This window comes from Bos taurus, chromosome 1, assembly GCF_002263795.3.
Source record: "Bos taurus isolate L1 Dominette 01449 registration number 42190680 breed Hereford chromosome 1, ARS-UCD2.0, whole genome shotgun sequence".
In the NCBI taxonomy this organism is placed as follows: Eukaryota; Metazoa; Chordata; class Mammalia; order Artiodactyla; family Bovidae; genus Bos; species Bos taurus.
The window spans coordinates 53866382-53883946 of record NC_037328.1 but is presented as its reverse complement, the minus strand read 5'-3'; the positions used below and the strand labels follow the sequence as shown (position 1 = coordinate 53883946).

Below are 17565 nucleotides of genomic sequence, written 5' to 3'. Positions count from 1 at the left end.
TTTTTAAAAATAAATTTTTGGCAACAGTGTTGTCCTGTGGTCTGTGGGTATTTGGAGTTGTTGAGACATTGCAAATAATCCTTTTTCCTGTACAAATGAGCACGGTTTTGTTTGTTTTTTTTTTTAATTGTTGACCATCCTATGCTATTTCTTTATTGAGAAATGAAGGAAATTACAGATGGTTAGTACTAATACTAACCATATTTTAACATATAAAAATGTTAAAATACTAACATTTTGAAAGCAAAGGTAGATATTTGTAAGTCAAACAATGAAATCAGTCAGCATGCATAACAACTCTGCAGGGAAAAAAAAAATCACGGAACACTCTATGATAGCTGTATATAAGACAGTCTATTAATTTTTGTGTCATTAAAGCAAAAATTGCAATCCATGCAGTTTGTTTTTTTAAAGCTTGTACCCAAGCTTTTCACTCTTATAAGAAGATAATATTTTCAAACTAGAGGGGGTCAACAAAGTCTTTGAATACTATCGAATTTAAGGTTTTTTAAAGGATTAAATAAAAATAAAAATTAATTCCATTTTAAATTCCAATTTAGTTACTCAAACAAAACTGCAGAGTTTTATAAAATTGAAGCAGGAACCTGAGGATTCCTTTGTCCGTCCTCCTAACTATCCCAAATCTGGCAAATAGGGCCAGACTTAATTTCTCTCTAATAATGCAGGAGTGGCATAAAAAGGCCAGTGAGTGGCCCTTCTGAACTACTCACAGATTAGAGTAAAACAGAGAAGGAGAAGGATATAATATTAGACAAATGAGCAGATGTTTGTTGATAAGTGTGTTTCTTTTGCTTCTGCTACCTGTTTACTATATATAAAAAGAAAATTGCTGACTGACTCTTCCCTCCATAATGTTGCCGATTGAAATATCCACATCAGGAAATGGAAAGCAAAGGTAGAACCTGAAGGCGGTTTGATTCCACCCACAGAGAAACATTCAGCCTTCCAAGTAGAAACAGTGATGGCTATCTAGTGCTTTCTGTGCCCAGGACTTGTCAGGAGGGGTACAGGAGAGAGTGAATGCTGGTCATCTGTGAAATTATTTATAGGTATGGTCTTTTCCGAGGTGAAAAGATTCCACAGAAAAATGTAGGTTAGTGGTGCAGACTGGGGTAACCTGCCAATACCTGTGTCCGCAGATAAAATCTTAAGGTCTTTCAGTGAGTCTGGATTTTGGTCAAGGTTTTTCAGAAATTATTTGGCCTTAAATAATATAGTTTTAATGAAACATTCTCTGAAAAACTTAAATGCTTATAAAGCAATATTAAAATGTCAAAATTTGCTCTAAGTACAGTCAGGTCCTTGAAGTCTTTGTTTTATTAGGAGTAAATAAGATATTTTGGCGATAGGGTTCTTAGCCCTGGCTTTGTCATGGAGTACATGTACTTCAGAATCTTGACTGTGCTGAGAAATTTCTAGAATAACTTCTTAATTGATTATCTGCCTCAAACTAGAGAACATTGCATGTGTCTTGAACCTTTTACATTGATTACAGAGTTGGTTTAACTTTTATTTTCCCTCTGTTTCTTCATTAGCACCACTCACAGTTTCCTTTTTGGAGCACTAGCTGAGTTGCTGGACAATGCGAGGTAAGGCTTATTGTAAACAAAGGTTATTCAAAGGAATTGTGTGACGTTAATAAAATTAGCCATATTAGATGAAAATATGATTTCATTGTCTCCACTTGGAATGCTTCATGAGTTAATTTTCTGTAAAATCAAGGTATGATAGGAAAAAGAACAGTTCAAGGGAGAAATTATTCATTTTTATTCAGTTTGTATTTATGATTAGACTTGAAGTGCTGGTAAATTGGACATCTGTTTTTGTGTTAATAACCATGTAATGGGGCTCCCTGGTAGCTCAGCTGGGAATCCACCTGCAATTCAGGAGACCCTGGTTCGATTCCTGGGTCAGGAAGATCTGAAAAAGAGATAGGCTACCCACTCCAGTATTCTTGGGCTTCCCTGGTGGCTCAGACAGTAAAGAATCCTCCTGCAATGTGGGAGACCTTGGTTTGATCCCTGGATTGGGAAGATCCCTTGGAGGAGGGTAAGGCAACCCACTCCAGTATTCTTTCCTGGAGAATCCCCACGGATAGAGGATCCTGGTGGGCTACAGTCCATGGGGTCACAAAGAGTCGCACTGTACTGATCGATTAAGAACAGCACAGCACAGGGCTTCCCTGGTGGCTCAGTGGTAAAGAATCCACTGCTGGTGCAAGAGAGGTGGGTTTGATCCCTGGGTTAGGGAGATCCCTTGGAAGAGGAAATGGCAACCCACTCCAGTATTCTTGCCTGGAGAATCCCATGGACAGAGGAGCCTGGTGGGCTATAGCCCATGAGGTTGTAAAGAGTTGGAGATGACTTAGCAACTAAAAACAACAGCACAGAATATATTGTATATTATTTATATTAATAAGTATATTCCCTGCCACTGATTGATGACTATATTTCAGTGTTTTACATTTCCCCCTCATTTTTAGCTTTAGAAGGGAGGTGAATGTATAGCCATTTAACCAGCCATCAAGACCTCCTTCCTGTTCAGCAAAGCTCAACACTAAATAAAAAGTCACTAGCACCTCTTTTTGTGAAACTCTGCAGAACAAATGGAATCATAGTCATCAAAAAAAAGGAGGGAAAAGAAGAAAAAAATAAAGTTCGTTGGTCAGAAGAGCTGTGAACTCAACTTAGATAGAGCTAACAGGGATCCAGCCACTGCTCATGAGTGTGTGTGGTTAGTCTCTCTACAGCAGGACAGGGTTTCTACTGTTTGCGTCTGCTCAAGCTCTGAAGCAATAGTCCTGTATCCACTAACCCTCTGTCCTACTAAAGTTCTGTTTTCAGCAACTTGATACCTGTAACTGTGAAAGAATGTACTGGTCCATTTTGCCACTGTCTTTTCTCCTATAAAGTTGTTTCACTTATTCATTTTAACAAAGGAGGGCAAGTAATACCAGAGTATAGAAGAAATCGAACAATGGGACTAGTTTATAGAGAGTGACTGGCAAAGAAAGATTGACTGCAGACTCAGGGGAGTGGTAGAAATATGATCAATTGAGCAATTCTTTGAGCAGCGCTTGTAATCTGGCAGCACCTTGACCAAGTCTAGCTTGCCTCATGTTTGACTCATAGTGAAACTTTGTACAGTATTCGTAAAGAATAAGAGGAACGAATTGTTTATAAAGTTTGAGAAGATGAAGTGCCATGTAAAAAAAAACAAAAAAACTGGATCCCGTGCTTTTTTTCCCCCCAAGATTATATGTAGCAACTTTGAGACCAGCTCAATAGGATCAGCCAGGTAGCAGGTGCTCTCTTGGGACCAGCCTGTGTCTTCAGCTTTGCCATTCCCAGGGTTCTCCATGGCCAGCCTGAACTCCTCAACTTGTCTGTCTTCAGGGGATACTGGAGTTTGTCACCACTGCTTAGATGCCAGTAATTGACAACAAATAAAGCTATTTAACAGACCTACTCAAGATACTCTGTCGCTCTTATGAAGGTCTTCTTAAAGTCCCAGTGTTACTCTGAGATGTTATTTCATACCCTTGTATTCAAGATTTTGATGGTTTCCTATATTTGTCTAAATTAGAACTGGATGGTATTAAAAGAATGTTGTGGAAAGAGTAGGAAAAACTGTGATGGGACAGGAAGAAAATCCTTAGGGGACTCCTCCTAGTACAACAGGTGTTCAGAGAGAAAGTACCTGCGTTTAAGTATAAAGCTTATTATGAATGTCTTAACATGCTATAAAGGTGAATGACTTTTCTTTGTCTTACCCCATGAAATTTCTCTATGAAGAAATTGTTTCTATGAAAATAATTTTAGTATAGTGGCATTTATTGAGCGATTATTGTATACCTGATATCTTGTATAATGTATGCTTATATAATGGAAATTATGATACCTGTGTGTCATGCGTTGTGGTAGGGATTAGATGGAAAGGTTTAAGAATACCTCATTCAGAATTTGTCACATAGAAAATGCTCAAGAAATGGCCATGGTAACTCCAGAATTTCTGTGGAGGAAGCATTAGACGAAGCAGTTGGGTAGAGAAAGGAGCTAAGGGGCCAACTTTGTATAACAAGGACAGTGTACCTACCTGATTGACCTAGGCTAGTTTTGGGTTGAGACTTACAGAAATTTTGGGAGACACAGGTTTCCCCGTCTGAGTCCCACTGGTTGTTACTATTCTGAGCTTCCTTCTAGATTCCCCTCAACATCCTTACTTCCCCATCAGTTAAGACCTCATTGTCTTCCTCCTTTCTCTCACAGCTTTCATGTGGAAACCTGGATCTTCTGGCTCTTTTTCCTTGCCTTTTAAAGTTTTCACTTTAAAAGTTAATTTAAGAAAATACACAAATAGTATCTGTGAATTGTAGACAACTAAGAAAAAAACTAAGGCACTAGTGACCTCATCATGGCGGGGGCGGTGTATACAACTTACTTCTCTGTAAAAAGCCAGGTATTAAGTATTTTCACCTTTGAAGGCCACATGTCCTCTGTTGAAGCCACTCAAATATACCATTACAGTGTGAAGGCAGACTGTAGGCAACATGGAAACAAATAAATAAATGACAATATGTAAATAAGTGGACATGATTGTGTTCCATTAACTTTATTCACAAAAAGTAGTTATGGTCAAGATTTAGCCCGTAGACCATAGATTGTCAGCCTCTGACCTAGAGAAAACCCCTGTTAACATTTGATCTTTTTCCTTGTAGATAAACACATGTATATCATATATGTTCCTTTGAAATGTGATTATATGGTACACATAAGCAATTTTTTTGTTCTAAAGTATACAAAAATCTTTATATGACTTCTGGATTATTTTCCAACCAACTTTTTTAATGTTTATATTCATTTTCTTGAGCTTCTTGTGTAACTACCACTAAATTCTATCTCTTTTAAATTTCTGAATTTTAGGCTTTGTAGCATTCTCAAATTATGAGTGATCATAAATCTTAGTCTACAAATGCAGGGAAGAATATTTTAGTAATTGTTTTTAAAGAAACTTAAGTGGGTTTCTCCATTGTTTGTTACCTGACAATAGATCATCTATTGTCACATGAGAAATTCAGATTAATGTAATTTTCAAAAACACAATATCAAACTGAAGCAATAATATTTTTATATTGTTTTCAGAGATGCAGGGGCTGCGAGACTTGATGTGTTTTCAGGTGAGCACATTTGCTTTTTTATTTTTTATTCTAATGGAAAACCCTGTAGTTATTTTGATTTCCTTTTATTTCATGAAAATCAAACCACATTCTAGAGATTATTAATGCAATCTAAGTGCTTCATGAGTTCAGGGACCCTGTGGGGAGCCAGGTTGAGAACAGTACACTCTGAGTGAAATTGTTCACTTGTTAGGGGACTCATTTACAAAATTAGATCTTCCAGGGTTTTGTGAAAGCAGCAGAGTGATTTGTAGCAGTTTGTCTGCCACGGAAAAACTGTTTTATTTTAAAATGAATATTAACTTGATGGGTATTCATTATTAACTATATGTCATTCCCAACTTATCACAGTTTTAAAGTGCATAAGTGAATGTGCAGTGTGAATGTTGGACGGCCATAACATTCAAACCAAGCTTGTTGTCTTTACTGACTTAATTTTAGTCGCCAAATATTTATTTCACTTACTGGTTTTTTTTCATTAGAACACAGAGGAAGTTAGGTTTGTGATCCAGTCCTGTAGTTAACACGACCTGGAGAAACAGCTGTTGTGTTAAAGCTGATCCCCAATCCAGATCCTGTCAGCTCTCCTGTAAATATTGGCTGGTGGTCACAGGCCAGAGGATGTGGTTCACGATGTAAATCCTTATCAGTATTTAAAAAGCGACTCAGTTCAATTCAGTTTTCTAAGTGTTTAAGATTCGTGCTAGGTGGGTGCCTCTGGCCCATGAGGTTTTGGTTCTGGTTCATGAACATCTTGAAAGATTTGAGGAAACAAAGTAAATGCCACTCTTCTTCCCTTTCTATTCCCCGGGTTCTTAGGAGTTTGAGAAATAAAATAAGAGCATTGGTCTTCATTGCTGACAAAGTCTAGGTGGAGTGTGGAGCTCGGTGTGGGAGAGCGTCAGGCACTCGCCCTTATAGCGGCACTGTGCTCTCTGCAGGCAGCTCGCTCTCAGAGGGAACAGGAGAGATTTGAGCTGCACCTTCTCATAGGTTATTCTTCCCCAGATTACTAGTCAGATGAATGTGCTCATTGCTCCAGGAGAAGGTGATCAAGAGACAGAAAAGGGTGGGCCCCTTACCACTGCTGATTGAACTCCATTCCCCATAGGAGGAAATGTCAGCAGTGGAGAAAAAGTGATCTTCCATCCATATCCAATTATATAAGTGAAAATGGGATAACATGTCTCTTGCCTAGGAGACGCTCAAAGCATGGTAGGAACACAGAGAAAGAATACCTCTTATTGAAGAGCCAGGGGTTGAAATATGGATATGATTTGTGTTAAGTAGTGTGGGAAGAGAAGAATTTTCCCATCTGAGGAATAATTGTGAGAAGAAGAATGGAGGTAGACTAGTTCGGAGACTCATTCATTTATTCAATAACAACTTATTGAGTATCTATTATGAATGAGCCAAGCAGTTTTTCTGGGTGTTAGGGACAGAGCAAGGAGCACCATGTTTGATGAAGCCTGTCCACTCATGGAACATGCATCCTAATGAGGATAGCTAGGCAATAAAGAAGTGGACAAGTAAATAATATACCAGGCCATAATAAGTGCTAAAAGGGAAAAAGAAGACAGGGCGATAAGAGAACAGAGAGTGATGGGAAAGATATTCTGTTTTTAATGGGGTGATTAGGGAAAGTTACTGTAAATAGGTAATAAGCCAGCCAAGACCTAAATAACAATGAGGGAGTGAGCCATATATATATTTGGAGAAAAAGCATCCGAGAGACAATGACTAGGCTAGGTTGACTAGAGCTAAGACTTAGAGCCAAATGGATGAGCACTTGGATATCATACTAAGGTTATTTTCTTTCTGTAGCCAGTGAACCATTCAATAGTCTAGAGCAATGTCATTTGACAAATTAGAAATGTACTCTTTTCTTTTTAAAGAAAGTTACTCCAGCAAGTGATTACAGAATGGTTTGTAGATGGTTTGCAGAAGTATGAAAGGATACCAAACAAGGGGGTCTGTGGAATGATCTACACAAGATTTCATGAGGATTCAAAAGGCAGTGGTCCTCACAGTGGAGAAGGGAGGAAACATTCAGGCTGAATTTCATTCAGAGCACACATATGATTGATAAGGGGTTGAAGGGTTGAGAAGAATTATCTGGAATCACAGAGTTCAACACATGTGATCAAATGATCAGAATTCACACAGTATGTTCTTTTGGGGGAGTACAGGACACCAGCGGGGCATGGCAGTATTCACTTCACCCCACTTTCTCTAGCACTTGGCATTATTACAAAAAATAAACAAGCATCTTTGTAGTTTGCATTGAAAGGGGCACTTTTTCTGTATTTAGGTTTTATGTGTTTTGTGAAAAACTGAACCTATGTTTTTTTTAATTTTAAATTACCTATTCATGTTATAAAATTTTTTATTGCTGCAAACCATAATATGGCTATCAACCCAGCAAATTGATTTTTCTTGAAAAAATGAAAAAGATAAAACTAGGGCAAAGGCTTATGTACCAATAGATAGAATTGGTATCGGGGTACAAAGTTAAGCACTGGACTAGTTTTTAAATTATTTACTGAGGCATGTGAGTTACTTTCCAATCTTAAGTTTCCTTTAGGGCTATAAAATCCAAAGTGAATATATTCAGACATGGCTGTTTTATCTGTCTGTGTGTACTAGTTCTAGTAAACATGGATACTCATTCCATACATTTTTTAGTGCTTGCCAAGTGGCAGGCTCTGGGCTAAGCGATGAATATACACAGTGCCTCCTTTTAAGAAATCACCATCCTAGTAAAGGATCTGTGGAAAATATAGTATGCAGTTTCACTTTTATGAGTAGAAGGCCCTTAGCTTTCATCATATCTCTGAGTTATCTGAGTTTCAAAAAGTAGAAGAACCACTTGTCTGGAAGAGAAATGGATGCATCAGCAGGTGTTTGAATATACTTTGAAAAGTAGGAAACACAAGTTAGAAGGAAAACGTTCATTATGGCCACGTGATGATGCGGAAGAATTAGGAAGTCTTCCTAGGAGAAACAGTCTGTGAACTAGAGACTGAAAGGAAAATAGGCCTGAGTCTGGAGAATCAAGCATGGAAAGTGGGAAGGAGCAAAATATATAGTTGCTTGAATCTGGAGAGAACATAGGACACTGATGGTGTTGCAGAATGTTTGAGATGTTTGAGATTAAGCCCAGGGTGATTATTTGTATGGAAGTGGAAGAGTGCAGGGAGAAGGCAATGGCACCCCACTCCATTATTGTTGCCCGGAAAATCCCATGGGTGGAGGAGCCTGGTGGGCTGCAGTCCATGGGGTCGCTAAGAGTCAGACACGACTGAGCAACTTCACTTTCACTTTCCACTTTCATGCATTGGAGGAGGAAATGGCAACCCACTCCAGTGTTCTTGTCTGGAGAATCCCATGGACGGAGAAGCCTGGTAGGCTGCATTCCATGGGGTCGCACAGAGTCAGACACGACTGAAGTGACTTAGCAGCAGCAGCAGCAGCAGCAGAAAGAGTGCAATATGGGCAGGGGAGAGGATAGCAAGGGATGAGCATGGAGGGTGCATTAGGGTTCTTCAGAGAAACAGAACCATTGGTAGGTAGACAGAGATCTCTGCCAACCTCGTTCTCTCTCTGCCCTCTATATCTATCTATCTGTCTGTCTGTCTGTCTCAGTCTCTCTCATTCTATCTGATAGACATATAATAGACAGAGAGGAAGAGGAGGAGGGGCATTATTTTAAGGAGTTGATTGACTTAATTATGGGGGCTGGCAGCTGTGAAATTTGCAAGGCAACTGGCAGGTTGGAAATCCAGGTGAGAGTTGATGTTGTAGTCTTGAGTTATAAATCTTTAGGCAGGTCAGCAGCCTGTACGCTCAAGCAGGGTTTCTGTGCTACAGTCTTGAGGCAGAAAATTGATGCTTCTTTGGGAAACCTCAGTCTTTGCTTTTACAACCTGTAACCAATTGGATGAGGCCAACCCACATTATAGAGGGTATCTGCTTTACTTACAGTTAGCTGATTATAAATGTTAATTATATTCAGATGCTTTCATAGCAACATCTAGTTGACCAGACAACTGACACCATAGCTTAACCAGGTTGACACATAAAATTAACCATCTTAGAGAGGTAGGAGGGTCAGTTTATGAAAGACAGCTAGATTTGTTAACTGGTTTGGCTTTCATCCTGTGGGCAGTGGGAAGGTGTGCAAGGGTTATAAGCAGTTCAGTTCAGTTCAGTAGCTCAGTTGTATCCGACTCTTTGCGACCCCATGAACTGCAGCATGCCAGGCCTCCCTGTCCATAACCAACTCCCAGAATTCACCCAAACTCTTGTCCATTGAGTTGGTGATGCCATCCAACCATCTCATCCTCTGTCGTCCTCTTCTCCTCCTGCCCTCAATCTTTCCCAGCATCAGGGTCTTTTCAAATGAATCAGCTCTTTGCATCAGGTGGCCAAAGTATTGGAGTTTCAGCTTCCACATTAGTCCTACCACTGAGCACCCAGGACTGGTCTCCTTTAGGATGGACTGGTTGGATCTCCTTGCAGTCCAAGGGACTTATAAGCAGGAGAGCAGTGAAACACATGATTGGCTGTAGACTGGCTGCACTCTCTCATTTGTGGGAGCAAGGAGTACAGGGGGTAGGGACTGCTGCTGGAATCCAGAAGAGAGAAGGTAGTTTCCTGAACCAAGGCAGTATTGTGGGGATGGAGAAAGTGGTAAAATTTGAGAAACATGAGGAGGTGGAATTGAGAAGGCATGTTTCTACATCAGGTAAGGAAGTGGAGAACTTGATCCTGAGACTTTGACTTAGGCAGCCAAAACCTAATGGCAGAGTGATGCCATTTATTGAGCAGGAAGCACCAGAAGGAGGAGGTAGTCTGACGAGGGAGAAGGTGCTGTGGTTTGCTTTGGACATGCATACTTATCTGATGGCTCAGATGGTGAAGAATCTGCCTGTAATGCAGGAGACCTAGGTTCAATCCCTGGGTCAGGAAGAAAATCCCCTGGAGGAGGGTATGACAACCCACTTAGAATTCTTGCCTAGGGAATCCCATGGGCAGAGGAGCCTGGCAGGCTGCAGTCCATGGGGTCGCAAAGAGTCGGACATGACTGAGTGACTAGACGTGTGCGCGTACACACACACACACACACACACACTTAACAAATAGAAATCAATCTGAGATCCATAGTTTTAAGGGACTGAAGTAAACAAGGCCAAGCCTCAGTACTAGGGGAGGGAATATTACACTTTGAGGTGCTGATTGTCTATAAGCCCTCATTGGAATTTATAGAACAATTGAGCATTGTATGGGCTTCCAAGGTGGCTCAGTGGTAAAGACACCACCTGCCAGAGCAGGTGATGCAGGTTGGATCCCTGGATCAGGAATATCCCCCAGAGAAGGAAATGGAAACCCACTCCAGTATTCATGCCTGGGAAATCCCATGGATAGAGAAACCTGGCAGGCTCCTCTGGGGTTACAAAGAGTCAGAAATCACTGAGCAACTGAGCATGCGTATGTAACTCTTGGGAATTTTGAGTCTTTTCTCCCATTCACCAAAAAAATGCCCTGCTTTCTTAGATGAGAACTATATACCAAGAGCTGCAAAATCAGTTGACTTGTGTCAGGTGGTTCCAAGTTCTGATAAACCTTAGGGTAATCAGGAGGAGCTGCTATTCCTAAACTCCATCCGAGACCAGTTAAATTATCTCCCGATGATTCACATATGCAACCAAGGTTGAGAACTACTGCATTGCGCAGAGAACTCAACTGGAGTTGAGTAGAGAAGTATCAGCCTTGGTCAGGGGAGGGCTGAACCCTCGTAAAGAGGGTAGGAATATTCTGACACAGAAGTTGAGGTAAGCAGACCAGAAATCAGGTAGAGAGAAGAGCTGGAGAAATGAGATGGTTGGGGAGATCCAAAGGGTTTGTAAACAGGAAGTGAATTGGAGGAGGGGGGATTACAAGTGAACACATGACCAGAACATTATGAACACAGAAAGCTCAGGTAAGATTTTTTAGGTACTTATTTATAGATTATCTTGAACATTTAAAAATTGTGGATTAGAGGTAACCATTGAACACAGAGTTGACTTCACTGGTATGCTAGAAATGAATCTGTAAGGATGGAATTAGTAAATCGATGGCTGCCCAGTGATGGGCTGGGGGTGATAGATAGAGCATGGAAGGGTCGGAAGGGAGAGACCTCAGAGGGCAGGAGGAGGCACCTGGGATAACGGTTATGTTCACTACCTTGATGTGATGGTTCCACAGACATTTACCTGTGTCAGATTGTACATGTTAAATACGTGGAGCTTTTTTATGTGTGATCTATTTCTCAATAAAGTTGTTACCGAAAGAGAGAGGCTTCTTAGAATTGATACATCTAAATGTTGAAATTACTTTGAGAGCCAGATTACGAACTGTGCATTGAAATTAGTCTTCATTACTTTTAGTTAAAACTTCACAATTTTTAAATAAGAGATTATATTATGTAATTGAATGATATCTCTTCATCATCAAAATTGATTCCAAATAACTTAGGTATTTTCAAAAATATTTACATTTTCAAGAGGTAAATATTTGCTGCCACTAAGCAGCAGCCACAAATGGCTCTTACGGAAATTAGCTACTTGGAAGAGAGCCTGATGAGTTTAATGAGAATGACCTGGATTGACTTTGAAATTAGTGCTTTGGTGGAAGGGTATCAGCATTGATCAATTTGATAGAGAGATCCTGGAGTCACATCCCTGGCTCCTTTTATTCCCTCCTCCAGGGAGAAAACACCTGAAGTTTAAAGGACCAGTCCGATTCCAAAACAGGGTATGTCATACGGTCAGTCCAGGTCAGTTGCACAGTTATATCCAACTGTTTGCAACCCCATGGACTGCAGCATTCATGCTGTATATGTAGTTTATTAACATGTTTTAAGTCAGTTTAAAGCCCTTTTGTTGCCTGACTCTTTTCCCGCTGCGGTTTCTCATGAAACTATAGCCAAGATGACTTTCTGAGCTTCTTCCTTGTGCCATAATTCTGTCACTCAGTGGCTGCATTTGGGGAGGACAAATAATTATGTGAGCAGCATGCCTTTCTGATGAACAAATTAAGCCCACTATTTATTAGTAATAACTGCTTTCCCTTACAGTGGATAATGAAGAACTGCAGGGTGGATTCATGTTATGCTTCCTGGATGATGGATGTGGTATGAGCCCTGGTAAGTTAATTATTTAGATTCCTACCTGCCTGTTAGAACAAACAGTCTGAAAACCCATAAAATAAATAAGAACAAATTGAGCTATCTATATAAAATCTGGTATGGAGCTATTAGGGAAAATAACCCCCAGACTTATTGTTGAGCTTTTTAGGCTTAAGTGTTCCCTCTGACAGAGTAAATTCATTGTAACCATCTGAAGCAAGACCAAAAGTGAACATAAATCAGTGTTGCTGAAAAAATGACAGATGTAAGGTACAGATTTCTTATAAGGAAAAGCATCTGGGAATGAATGAACCAAACGGTAATTGGATGGACTCTGAGATGATCTATAGCACACCCTGCAGGTACTACTTGCAAGAGACCCGAGGCAGTTTCAAGTGGCTTTACACTGTTTAAAATTTTCTGCTTAACCTTCAGGTGTAGGGGTCACCTTTTCTTGTTTTTAGTGGTTTGTGTTTCTTCCCTGCGTATTCAAAGGTTTAGCTGCTTCAATTGAATGTTCTCATTATTGTGAAAGCATCTGCCATGCATTGCATGATTTATCTTTGTATCTTCAAGGCTAGTAAAAGGCAGTACATAGTAGGTACAGATTACTGTTTGCTGTGGAATTGAGATACTATTCCTTTAGGGAAAGGATTTTCATGAATTGAGATACCTTGTCCTTGAGTTCCTCATTTTGTTTTATTTCTTTTATTTTTGGCTGTGCTGGGTCTCTGTTGCTGCGTGCAGGCTTCTTCTAGTTGTGGTAAGAGGGGATTGTAGTGTGCGGGCTCACTCATTGCGGTGGTTTTCCTGCTGCAAGGCCAGGCTCTAGGGTGTGCAGGCTCAGTCGTTACGGCACCTGGGCTTAGTTGCCCCGAAGCATGTGGAATCTTCCTGGGCTAGGGATTGAATCCATGTTCCCTGATTTGGCAGGAAGATTCTTAACCACTAGACCACCAGAGAAGTCCTCCTAGAATTCTTATAACAGTTGCGTATATCCCACAAGCCAGATTTAACAAACGGTGAGGGAGTTCAAATAATATGAAGTGTTCCGGTCAGTTCCACACCAGAGGAAAGAATGATCGTCAGGGCTAATAGAAACTCAGAATAAAAACTAAAGCAATTATATTCAAGTCTCAGAAGACCCCCTTGGTCTAAATAGTCAAAGACTATGTGTGATATATTCTAAGGCAATTCTTTAAAAAAGAAGCAACTCTTTTACATGGGTCCAAAAACAAAATAATCAAAACACGCACAAGTGACAAGTGTGAAGAAATCCACACTTCAGTTGACAGATACAGTTGTATTTTAAGAAGGGTCACTAGTGTTGAGAGCAATTCTTTATTAACATTGGAACTCAAGTGTTAACTGAAAATAAAATCTATCTATCAGTTGTCCAAGCTGAGTTGGTTCAGGCTCAACCTTTTGGAAGAGGTGATGTCCAAACTCTTTGCATTTCCAGCCTTGCCCCTTTCTAGTGCATTCCTCACACAGCAATTCTGAGTGGACTTTTTTCTTTTAATAGATCATAGTGATGCCCTTGATTAAAGCCCTTAGTCGTTTCTCATTACTTTTGAATAAAATTCATACTCCCAACACTTTCAGTTTCTTGCATTACTTGGCCTCTGTCCACCTCTTTGACCTTTTCTCGTACCTTGCACTCTCTTGCTTATAGCACCCCAGCCACACCTGGCTGGCCCTCCATCATTTGACTCTCAAGTCAGAGGACACCTTATGAAGGAGGCCTTTCCTGAGCATTCTGTCTGCAAACTACATTTTTGTTAATTCCCATAACATTCTCCTGGTTTTGTTTCCCTCACTTAATACTCTCCGAAAGGATCTTGTTTGTCTGCTTTTTTCTCATTCCATGACATAAAGTTATTGAGGACAGGGATCCTGTCTGTCTTATTCAGTGTTCTGTCCATGTGCTCAGAACTCTGGCCACCGTACATGAGAGTCTGTTCAGCATGTGATAAAAACCGTAGGATTTGGTCTGCAACTCTGGGTTATAGTTCTGGGGGTACCATTTATTAGTGTGACCTTGGGAAGGTTACATAAACTTCAGAAACTTAAATTTCCTCATCTGTAACATGCAGATAATATCTTCCTTGTAGGCTTGCTGTAAATATTAAATAGGTGGTGCAAATAAAGTATATGCTGTAGTCCCTGGCATATACTGAATGATTAATAAGGGGTAGCTAATACTATCATTATTGATACCCTCATCTAATCGTCAACCCTTAGTAAGAGCATGTGATAAAATGTCCAGGTAGCTTCAGACAAGTGGAGTGGCTTTACACAACCATGCCACTGCACTATAGCATGTCTGCACCCAGCCTCACACAGGGTCCTTAGGACAGATCTGGGGTGTGTATGCAGGGCATGTAGCCCAATTGGGAGACCCATTTCTGTCTTTCCTTTCCCTGGGAGCATGCCTGTTTCTTGGAGGTATGTATGTTTTGAAGTTAAGAGGATTCTTTTCCAGAATTCCAGAATGCCTGGAGAGATCAGGAGAATAACTCTCAAAGTCAGAAATAGATAGCCCTTCTTCCCCAGTTAGCAACCTCACATGGGGCTGGATAAGGGCCAAAACCATGGAAAAATTACCAGTGGTACAAATAATTATAGCATCTTTAATTTATTAGCATTTATCAAATGGCACGTATTGTTTTCAAGGTTGATACATCATCTCATTTATTCCTTTTATCTTTGTCAACAACTCTGTGATGCGTTCAGTTCAGTTCAGTTCAGTCACTCAGTCGTGTCCAACTCTTTGTGACCCCATGAATTGCAGCACGCCAGGCCTCTCTGTCCATCACCAACTCCTGGAGTTCACCCAAACCCATGTCCATTGAGTTGGTGATGCCATCCAGCCATCTCATCCTCTGTCGTCCCATTCTTCTCCTGCCCCCAATCCCTCCCAGCATCAGAGTCTTTTCCAATGAGTCAACTCTTCGCATGAGGTGGCCAAAGTATTGGATGTGTTAATAGCTCCCATTTAGGGTCAAGGAAATTAAGGCTGTACTTCCCAGGGTGACACAGCTAGGTCACTCTGACCTCTTGTCAGTACATTGCTCTTAAGATCCTGGTCAGAGATTATGAAGCCTGACAAAGATCATTTTCTCTGCACTCATGCAAGAAGTATGGGTCTGCCCTAATATATGTGTGACATCCTGACAACTGGACCTCTGGCCAATGTGAAGACTCCTATGTCCTAACCACTTATATTGTCTTTGTCAATTGTAGAGGAAGCGTCAGATATCATTTACTTTGGAACATCCAAGAAACGATTATCAACCTTGAAGTTTATCGGGCAATATGGCAATGGCCTTAAAAGGTGAGGACTTCTTTCTTATAATGTAAGTATTATTGCTGTTGGTTATCAGGAATGATATTTGGTTAAAGAAAGTCTTACTGAGAATGATCCAAGTTTGAAAAACTTAAAAAAGAATATAAACCCAAGAGTCCTACCTTGTTTTATAATTTCCATGCCCAAACTGACTTAAATCTTTACTTTACAAATAGAGTTTAAAATTTAATTCACAAATAGAGGATGAATCTCCTTTTCAGAGATTAGGAAGTAACACCCGTGTACCGTAGAGCTTCTGTGTTTGTTTCTTAATGCATGTCTTTGCACTGGCGTTATATGTATCCAGAGCTTATGTGATTAGTCTGCTCAATGAAAAGTGAGGACATGAGGCCATGGCTACCTGTGTGGCACCTACCAGATGATCCTTCTTTGCTGCAGCCCTAGACAGCACCTTATCTCAGCAGTCATATCTTAAGTGAGAATGTGGGGCTGGATTAGTTCAAACTCTGCTCTGTTTTGAGAAAACAAACAACAAAAAAATATTTTTACACTCCCTTGGTTAAGAGTCAGCAAAACAGTGGAGTCATTTCAGTGAAAAGAACAATATTGTGCTCCTCTGTCCCTTCTCGCTAATGTTTGAGATATAAACCATTATATTCTTGATTTTTAATATAGCGGATCCATGAGGATTGGAAAAGACTTTATTCTTTTTACAAAGAAGGAAGAAACGATGACCTGTGTATTTTTTTCTCAGACATTCTGTGAAAGAGAAGGTCTGAGTGAGGTAAGGGTTGAGAGTTTCCTTTGGTTTCCATGGTAATAAAGTTATTTTAATTTACTATTCAGGAGGTAAAGTCTATCATGGGTGCTTTCCTATTATGATTTAGAAATTTAGGAATACATCTGGGAAATAGATAGAAGGTGGCTGGCCATTTTGGGGTCATTGGAGGCCTGTCCTATTGATCTTTTTTTGAATATTTTTTCTAATCCTAGCCTGTTTTCAGAACATTATTTATTATCCATGTACGCATATCTTCCAGAATAAGAGGCTCCCTTTGGCACTGTGAGATTTTTGGAAGCCTGCAAAACATTTCCACCACCTATCCATAAATAGGTTATCACTTTTAAAGTAAATAGAATATTAAATTCAGAAGACTTGGAAAACAACATCTGAAGAAACTGAAAGCAAAACAGATTTAAAAATATTACTCTCTTGACCATAATTTTAGCTCCCTTTTCTGACCCAGAGACATTTTATTAATTTGCAGCATTTGAGTTTTAGTATTATGAACATCAGTTATAATTCAGGATAACAAATATATGTTGAGTAACTGCTGTCTGCGCAGTGCTGGATATACCCTGTGGAAGGTAGAAAACAAGAAGACCACCTGACCATCAGAGTGTTTTCAGTTTGGTCACAAAATAAAGCAGACATGTATGAATTGGATAAATAACAAAATGAAGGTATTTTAAAAGCATGCTGTTCCATGAGTGTGTATTCCTGGTATTAGTAAATTGTCAAAAGCAGGATATGGATGAAGAGACTAGACAGCCTTGAGTGAGAGTTTATGGGGAAAAGACCACTTGCATCTGGAAAGGCTGGAGTGGTGAGAAATGGCACGTGGCAAGTCTCAGACCTGAGATGACTGTGGGTTTGGAGGACAGTATGGAGATGTAGGATTGTCCAGCAGGAGCCCAGCATGGCTGCTGGCAGTGCTGGAGTCTGGCTAGTTAATAGGAGTAGTCTAGAAGCAGCAGAGAGTGGCTGAGTGGGATTCTGACGTGAGGAAAAGCAATACTTTAAGCATTTGTGTTGTACTTTATGTGTGTAAAGGACATGGGAAATTGGGCCAAAGCTGCGATTATAGCTTTCCTAAAATGAGCCAT

General features: G+C 40.1%; 1 protein-coding gene across 1 annotated transcript in view; it reads left to right on the top strand.

Moving 5' to 3' along the window:
• The first annotated feature begins 872 nt into the window (after positions 1-872).
• Positions 873-17565, top strand: part of MORC1 (MORC family CW-type zinc finger 1) — a 161156-nt gene continuing 144463 nt past the window's right edge. Inside the window, 6 exon segments of the mRNA XM_059887296.1 lie at positions 873-916; positions 1557-1610; positions 5163-5197; positions 12318-12386; positions 15615-15705; positions 16354-16462. Of these exon segments, the coding sequence (XP_059743279.1) occupies positions 873-916; positions 1557-1610; positions 5163-5197; positions 12318-12386; positions 15615-15705; positions 16354-16462 (402 nt within the window).